This window comes from Martes martes, assembly GCF_963455335.1.
Source record: "Martes martes genome assembly, chromosome: 2".
Classification (NCBI taxonomy): Eukaryota; Metazoa; Chordata; class Mammalia; order Carnivora; family Mustelidae; genus Martes; species Martes martes.
Genome location: NC_137889.1, coordinates 139476567 through 139484971, shown reverse-complemented (window position 1 = coordinate 139484971; position 8405 = coordinate 139476567). Strand labels below are relative to the sequence as shown.

The window sequence follows — 8405 nt, the reverse complement described above, 5'->3', positions numbered from 1 at the left end:
GTAGGCCGCCTGCTGTTTGTAGGATTCTTCGGTCCCCATTTTGGGGGGCGGGGGTGGGAGGGCCGTCCAGCCTCCCTCACTTTCGATCCCACTTCTAATGAGCGAGCCAGGGGCCGCCGGCCCCGCCCCTAGCGGGGACACAAGGCCGGGCCCTAGTTTGACGACGCGAAAGGGGCGGGAGCGGGAGGGGCTGGAGGGACAGCGACCCGGAGCCGCGAGAAGAGACCCCAGCAGGAGCGACCGGGAGAGGCGGGACCGACGTCCACGGAACCCGTGGGAGGGGGCTGAAGAAGCGAGGAAGACACCCCGAGTCTGTCCCCAGGACCCACCCCGCCCCAGCCGCTGAGGGACGCCGGAGCCTCGGGGACAGCCGAAGTGGCAGGACCGCGCGCCCCGAGCCCTCAGAGAGGCCGCCTGGGCGCCGCGTCCCGCGCCGGGATGTCCCAGCCAAGTCTTAGCGCTCGCCCGCCAGTGCGCCCCCGGGCCTCCGCGGCCCCTCCACCGATTGATCCCGCAATTATTTAAAAGCCACGGCTGTCTCCTCCCCTTCGCCCAGGAGGCAGGCGCACCGTTTCTGGACGAGCCGAGGCGCAGCGACGCGCCGCTGACCGCGACAGCTGCTCGCGGCCCGCACCCGGGCTCCGGGCGGCGCGTCTGTCGGTCCGGCCCGGGGCTCCGTCCGTGCGTCCAGCGCGGGACCCGCCTCCTCCGCCCGGGACCGTTCGCAGCCAATTAGGCGCGCCCGCTAACGAGGGCGGCGGAGCCCCGCGGCCTCCTGCGGGCGCACGTGTGTGCGGCGTGTGGGCGCGTGGGCGCCGCCGGCGGGGCCGCCATAAATGCGCGGGCCGGGCGCGGCGGGCGCCTGAGGCAGCGGCGGAGGCAGCGCCGGGCAGCAGCGGCGGAGCGCGGGGCACGGTGCCGAGAGCCAGGCGAGCCGCGGCCGCCGGCGCGAGACCGTGCGGCGGCGCCAGGGCCGCCGGGGATGGGAGCCCAGTAGCCGGCGGGGCCCGAGCGGCCGGAGCGGCGGGAGGCCGGCATGAGCGCGAGCGGCCCGGCGGCTCCCGGGGACGGCCCGGCTCTGCCGCCGCCGCCGCCCGGGCCCGGTTCGGGGCCCGCACCGCCCACGCCCGCTGCCGCCACCGCCCGGGACGCCATGGACGGGCGCGCCGAGCTGCCCGCCTTTCCCCGGGCCGGACCCCCACCGCTTGCCGCCAGCGACACGGTGCCCGCGGCGCCCGAAGGGGCCGGGGCGATTCGCCCTGGCCCGCCGCCGCGCCCCACCTCCTTCTCGGTGCTGGACATTCTGGACCCCCACAAGTTCAATAGCAGAAGACGCCGCTGTGTGCTTCTGGGCCCCGTGGCGCCCTCCGCATGCGCCCCGTGCGCTTCGGCCCCGTGCGCGCCAGCCCCGTGCGCCCCGGCCCCCGCCGCCCCGGGACGCCCGCCGCGCGCGGAGGAGCTGGAGCGCCGCGCCCTCGCCGCCGCCGGAGGAGCTGGAGCCGCCACCGGAGCTGAGCCGCCGCGTGAGTAGGACGCGGCCCGCTCCGGTAGCGGGAGCCGGGGGACGGGCCGCATCTCTACGTTTACGCTCCCGGGCCCCTCGGTCAGCCGGGCCAGCGGTGTGCCAAGGCTCAGTGCAAAGTTCGCAGCGCGCGGGGCTCCGTCCGACCCGGACTCCGGGGCCGGGGCCGCCCCGCGCCTCCTGGGATGGCTCCGCCAGGCGGGTCCCAGGGCTGCGGGGGTGCAGGGCCGGCCTTGGAAGGTAGTTGGTGCCAGAGGAGGAGGGGACCTGCGAGGCGGAGGGCTCGTGACCTCCCCGCCCCCACCGCGGCCACCGGACGCCTCCCTCCCCATTTCCTCCTCCTCCTCCTCCTCTTTTTCTTTCTTTCTTTCTTTCTTTTTTCTTTCTTTTTTTTTTTTTTGGACAAATCAGACTAATTGTGACAAAACGCTGGTTATCTCTGGAAAAACAATTAAATCCCTTCGATTACAGTTAAGGGGAAATGTGCTTAGCGGCGGAAAGCGGCCGGTAATGGGGCGGCCCGCGCCCCCGGCCCGGTCGATATCCCATTACGGCAGCATGCATATCTCTTTCAAGCACCTTGCAAACTCCCCCCGAACATCTAAATTATAGGGTCAAAATTCGGATAATTACTCGATTAAAACCTATTACACTTATTAGGGGCCGCTATTGATCGAGAATTGCATTCGACCGGCTCCTGATTGCTTTTGGTGCCCCTCCTCCGGCCCTTCCTCCCTCCAACTTCCCAGCCTCTCCGCTGAGCAGGGACGGGAGTGCAGGGTGGACAGGGCTGGGGTCGCTGTCTTGGGGCATAGGGCCCTCCCGGTACATGGGCTGGTGGGTTCCATGTAGGGTGGAGATGAAGGAGGAGCAAACCCAGCCTGGCTGGAGGGGAACCTATCGCGCTATTGGCCTAGCCAGGGTTCTGGGAGCCTCCACCCAGGGCCTCCACCCGCATGGGGAGCCCATCCCAGCGGAAGGCCCTGTCTCTTGGTTCCAGGGGTAGCCTGGTCAGGCCGTCTTCCTCCTCAGACTACCTCCGACAAGGGAAAGCTAGATGGCCAGGTGCTCTCAGGATCCTCTAGGGGACAGCCTGCTCCTGCTAGGGAGTGTGGGTACCCCCCACCCCCACACACCTGCCCTGCTGACTCCCATGCAAGCTCTGCGGTCGCCCTGGGGAAGGCTGCTGGCCCACCATTCAACATTTATTGCCTGGGTTCTTGATGCCAACCTGACACAACAGCGGGGTTTTGGTGCCTGACTGGGTTGCTCCTCGACCACCACGTGCCCAGGAACCACCACCACCACCTGTGGGGTGCGGTCTGCAGAGATGGCCTCCCAGGCCCTCCCCAGGACAGACTCTGCCTTCCAAATTTTCCACACTGGAAATGCAGCCCTTCAGGGGCCTCTGCTTGGAGGATCGGGGCTGCCCCTCAGACTGGGCCTAGTGCGGACGTCAACACCCCCCCCCCGCCCCCGCCGCCCCAAGTTAGCGCTGCTCAGGACTCACCGCCGGGCCAGGACCTTCTGGTCAGGACCCAGGCCTGCGGGCTTTCAGCGGAGGGGCATAGGGGCTGCCAAGTTTCGGGGCCGCGGCTTGAGGTGGAAGTGGGGCCAGGGCGGCCGGGTTTGGTTGGTCCCCAGAAGTACCCTCCCGGCAGGCAGCTCCAGCCCCACCCCTGGCTTCTGGCCCGCCGGCTCTACAATGCCCGGTAATTGGCTGACCCACGCCTTTCTGTAATTGGAGGGTAATATACGCCGAAATAAATTAAATGGCCGTTAACTAGTTTGTACATTACACAAAATGAGTTTAATTAAGTTTGTATCTGCCCCGCGGATCGATCGGAGCTTTCACTCCGCGGTGAACCCCGCGCGCGGCACCGGCCGGCCCGGCTCGGGCAGACGCCGCGAAGGGGAAGCTTCGAGAGGAGGGAACGAGCGAGGGATGGAGAGCAGGCACGGGCGGACGGGCGGACGGGCGGGCGCCGAGGGAAGAGGGAAGGAGAACGAAAGCGCTGGGCAGAAAAAGAGGAGGAGGGCAATAAGGCAGAGAAGCGACGAGCCGGGAGGAGGGAACCTTTCCGGGGGCGGGACAGCCCGAGGGGACGAGCGCGGAAGGGAGGGCGCCGCGTCCTAACTGTCCTGTCCTCCCCGCCCCGCCCGCCCGCAGACGCCGGCGACCCCTGCAAGGCGGACGAGGCCGAGGCCAGCGGCTACAGCAGCGGCGGCGGCGGCCGTAGCCCGAGCGCGGACAGCGGGGACGAGGCGCCCGACGACGACGACGACGACGACGAGGCGCCCGGCGCGGGGACTGCGCGCGGCGCCGAGGAGGCGCGGGGAGGCGGCGGCGGTCTCGCGGCCCGCGGGTCGGGCTGCCCGGGCGCGGCCGAGCCCGAGGCGCCCCCCGGCGCGGTGGACGAGGCTGCAGGGTCCGGCCCCCGCGGGAACTCGCCCGGAGCCCCCGTCCCGCCTGGGGCCTCGGCGGCGGCGCCGGGGGGCGCGGGCACGACCCCGCAGGGCGCGGCCGCGGCGACGAAGCCAAAGCGGAAGCGCACGGGCTCGGACTCCAAGTCCGGGAAGCCGCGGCGCGCGCGCACCGCCTTCACCTACGAGCAGCTCGTGGCGCTGGAGAACAAGTTCAAGGCGACGCGCTACCTGTCGGTGTGCGAGCGCCTCAACCTGGCGCTGTCGCTGAGCCTCACCGAGACGCAGGTGAAGATCTGGTTCCAGAACCGCCGCACCAAGTGGAAGAAGCAGAACCCTGGCGCCGACACGAGCGCGCCGACCGGCGGCGGCGGAGCCGCGGGGCCGGGCGCGGGGCCGGGCGGGGGGCTTCCCGGCGGCCTCAGCCCGCTCAGCCCGTCGCCGCCCATGGGCGCGCCGCTCGCCATGCACGGCCCCGCCGGCTACCCAACGCACGGCCCCGGCGGCCTGGTGTGTGCCGCGCAGCTGCCCTTCCTGTCGAGCCCGGCGGTGCTGTCGCCCTTCGTGCTGGGCTCGCAGACCTACGGCGCGCCCGCCTTCTACGCGCCGCACCTCTGAGCGCGGCGGCGGACGGGGACCAGCGGGCGCCCGCCGCCGAGCTTGTGCGGCGGCAGTCGTGGACTCGGTACACAGCCGGCTGCTACAGAAGAGTTTTACGTTTATAATCGACTGTACGCGTCGGGGCCGGGCTCGGCCCGCTCGGAAGCACTTTGCTGAACTTCGCTCAATCAATAAACCGCAGGAGGCTGCACCGCGTTCCTCAGGCTCCCGCCTGCCCGCGCGCGCGTCCGTGAGGACTTCGTCGCGTCGGAGGTGCCTCGGGCCGTTGGAGTTCAGGCCGCGGTGTCCCCTGGCCAAACTCTGCGCTCCCGTGGCGCCGCCCCTACCTCCGCCCCACACACACTACACACAGATATACATGCACAGACACACACACACACGGACACAGGGACACACAGACACACGCTTCGGGTTGGGTGACTAAGTCTGTCCTCTGAGAGGCCCTGGTCCCCGCGTCTTCCTTCTCCCCACCCTGGGGCCCATGGCTTTAGGGACATCCCATTCCTTCTCTGTGTAGCCTTACGGGGCTCTTCGGGGTGGAGGACGCCCCGTGGGTCGGAGCCGGGCGCAGGGTCTGGGCTGGGAGCAACACTGTCTCCTGAGCACCTACCGCAGGCCTGGCTGGGACGGCTCGGGTTGGGCACTTGCACCCCCAAGCCCGGCAGGGACCAGCTCCTGTGGCTTCCCAGGGGAGGGAAGCTGGGGCTCCCCAAGCTCGAGCGACTTGCCGAAGGGCGCCCGAGCTGGACCGCAAGCCCGGCAGCGCGTAGCGCTCCAGGCCGGCGCATCGACTTGCGGGTCCGGCTCTGGGCACGGGCCGCACACGGTTCCTGGAGCCCTGGGGACGCGGGGTAGGGAGATGCGGCGGCGCCTGAGCTGGCGGCTGCCCGCCGCGAGAGCCGAAGCTGCGGGGATGCAGGCACTGGGGCGCGGTGAGGAGGGGGTCCCTCAGGCAGCACCGCCCGGACTCGGGAAGAACTCGGGAGGGGCAGCAGGGTGCCGGGCGGGGTGACTGCTCCGCGCCGAGGCCTGAGCCGCAGAGGGAGCCGGCTGCGCTCGGGGATGCGTCTTCTCTAGGCGGCGTCCCCTCCGCGGGAGGAGCCGGCTGAGCTCTCAGAACTTGCTCCCGCGCCTGGTAGCCGCCCCACTTCGCACCCAGTCGCACCCACTTCGGGGAGGGCGGAGCCTGAGTTGGGGAGCGAGAGGGCGCGGCAAGGGTGGTGGCAGCGACCCCCACACCTGCCGGGGCAGCAGCGGAGAGAGCGCCCCTCCTTGGCTTCACCATCATAGTGGGTAAAGGGCCACCGAGGGGCAGTCCCCAGCCGGTGGGGTTGGGGGTAGAGGCGGCTGGGACCACCTTGCCCACCGTTGGGGCTGGCCTTCTGCAGGCCGTTGCTCTGCTTCAGAACCACCCCCCCCCCCGCCATACACACCTGCCACCCCTTCTCTGCGCTCCACCTGCTCAGCACTGGCAGCAGGAAATTGTCTAAGTAACGGTGCTGCCTTGTCCGCCCAAGAGCAGGGCTCTCCTGCTCTCTGAGCAGAGCTCAGCAGACCCGATGTGTCTGTGCAATCCAACAGCAGAGGGTGGAGGGGGTGGGGACACCCCTCCTCTCACCACTGAGGCCTGCGCATCCAGGGTACAGGCAGCTGACAGAGGAGACCCAGAGCTCCAGAAAGTTCCAGATGGCTCTTGGCCTAAACTCAAATCATCAGCATTATTGTGCACTTAGCCCGGCTGGGCTTGAGGGCTGCCAAGCAAGAAGCCATAGCCTCCACCTCCTGGGCGCAGGGAGGACAACAGCGAAGGTGCAGGGGTTTCCCCTAAGTCCCCCTTGCTTGAGCTCAGTGGGGCTGCTCCATCATAGCCCCGGAGGGAGAAGATGAGGTAGGCCGGGTACAGTCACCCTGCGAGTCCGCCCCGCGGCCCACTGTGCTCAGGCCTCCGTGAGCCGGCACCCCCAGCCTGAATTAGAGGCAGAGGTGAGTGGTGGTTTTTCTAGCCCCTCATTGCTGTCCCCCCACTATGGGGCCCCACTTTGATGTTAGTGCTACAAAGGGCTGTCTCAGCTCCGAGATCTGGGTGCACTCTGGGATGGTCCCTCCTCAAGCTCTTAGGACCATTCCTGGCTGCGTCAGCATCCACCCGTATCCCAGATTACACCCCTTTCATCTCTGTCTCCTGTCAAGCAAGGCACAGGCCCTGCAGGTGTGCACCTGGACAAATCCAGGCCTGTCCGAAGGCTGCGCTGTCTCCTGCCCAGGCACTGCTGAGCCCAGACAGAGGCAGAGCCCCTCCCCATGAGGCCACTGCCCACACCACTCAGCCAGCCCACGGCTGACACTCTGGTGCCTTGCTATTAGGATTGGTTTTGGCTGCATGAAAGAGAATATCCAAATGAATACAAGTTGAAATGAGATTATTCATTTTCTCTTATGTCTTGGAAATCTGGCCACTGGCAGCCCAGGCAGCGATGACACCTACAGAGTTCTTGGAAATCCTCTTCCATCCCACTGTGTGCTACAGCATTCCTGGGCTGGGAGCTCATCCTCAGGGACCCAGATGAAGGGCAACGCTCTGGCCATCACATCCCCATTCCAGGCAGCAGATAGGAAGGAGAGGAGAGAAGGGGGTACACCCCTATTCCTTTTAAGGCGCTTTCCCAGAAGCCCATGTAAAACACCTGCTCATAACATTGGTCTGAGTTTGGTCACATGACCACTCCTCACCAAGGGAGGCTGGGAAATGTAGTTTTTAAAGCTGGTGGTGACTTCCTCCTCTTAAGGAGGGGAAATTGGTATAGGGGCTGCTTGCTGACCTGCCACCCTTGAAGCTTTGCTCGTTCTCCTGCCTAGCTGCCCCGCTCAAGTCTCACCAGCTCCGCCTCTCCTCCCCTGCAGCTGGGCCTCACCCTGGAGAGGGCACTCACCTGGCCAGCAGCCCGCTGCCCCACCGTGTCCACGTCCCTCTCTCCACAGCTCCCCACCGTCCCTCCCACGGCCTGCTCAGGCCACCTGCTGTTCTCAGGGTGCCCTCCCTTCCTCACCCATTCTTCCCCACTGGGCCACATGTCCACACCCTCCTTCTGCTCCACCCTGGGTAGCCCAGCTGCCCCCTTCCACGCCAGAGTTACCTCAAGAGCTGTCTACACTCACTGTCGACACCGGCCTCTTCACCAGCTTCTCCACTTGAGCCCCCATGGCCCCCACCCTGCTGCCTGGCCAGAACTGGCTGCTATTCCTCTGATCTGCCACCCCTGCTGGACCCTGGGCTCAGCGGGCCCCTCAGGCCCCACCTGCAGTCCCGTAGAGATGAGCTCAGCTCGGCCACTGTCGGGAAGTGTGGCCCCCAGACTCTCACTCCCCATCCCCAGGACTTGCTTCTGTCCTCCCTCTCCTGCCAGCACTTGCCCAGCTCTTACCCTCCTCCATGTGGTCCCCTCCCCCACGTGACAGCAGAGGGTGCTTCTGTGGCTGCCTCTTCAGTCCCATAGTCCTCCGCTGGGCCAGTCACTGCCTCTGCCCTCCCGCTCCTCCTCCCTTACCTGCAGAGTCACTTCTGACCACTCATCCCCTGATCCTGGCAAGCCAGCCTCATCGGTGACACCCCCTAACCCCCAAAGTGGTACCCAGAATCCAATGTGGGGTCCCCAGGTCTCTGCCCTGGGCCACTTGAGGTTCACATGGCTCTGAAGTGTCACTCAGCTCAGAGGGACCTTCCTAGGCTAATCAAGGGAAGGGGTGAAGCTTCCTGAAGGGGATGACATTTCAATGGGGAGGTTAAGTCTGGACATAGAACCAGGAGCACCCAGGATAGCAGGTGGTAACAGCTGGGGAG

General features: G+C 67.1%; 1 protein-coding gene across 1 annotated transcript; it reads left to right on the top strand.

Moving 5' to 3' along the window:
• Positions 1-1036: 1036 nt before the first annotated feature.
• NKX1-1 (NK1 homeobox 1) lies at positions 1037-4564 on the top strand (the record flags this gene model as incomplete). Its single annotated transcript, XM_080797019.1, has 2 exons — positions 1037-1523; positions 3693-4564. 2 exons carry the CDS (start codon positions 1037-1039, stop codon positions 4562-4564), a joined length of 1359 nt encoding a protein of 452 aa, XP_080653145.1.
• Positions 4565-8405: the final 3841 nt, after the last annotated feature.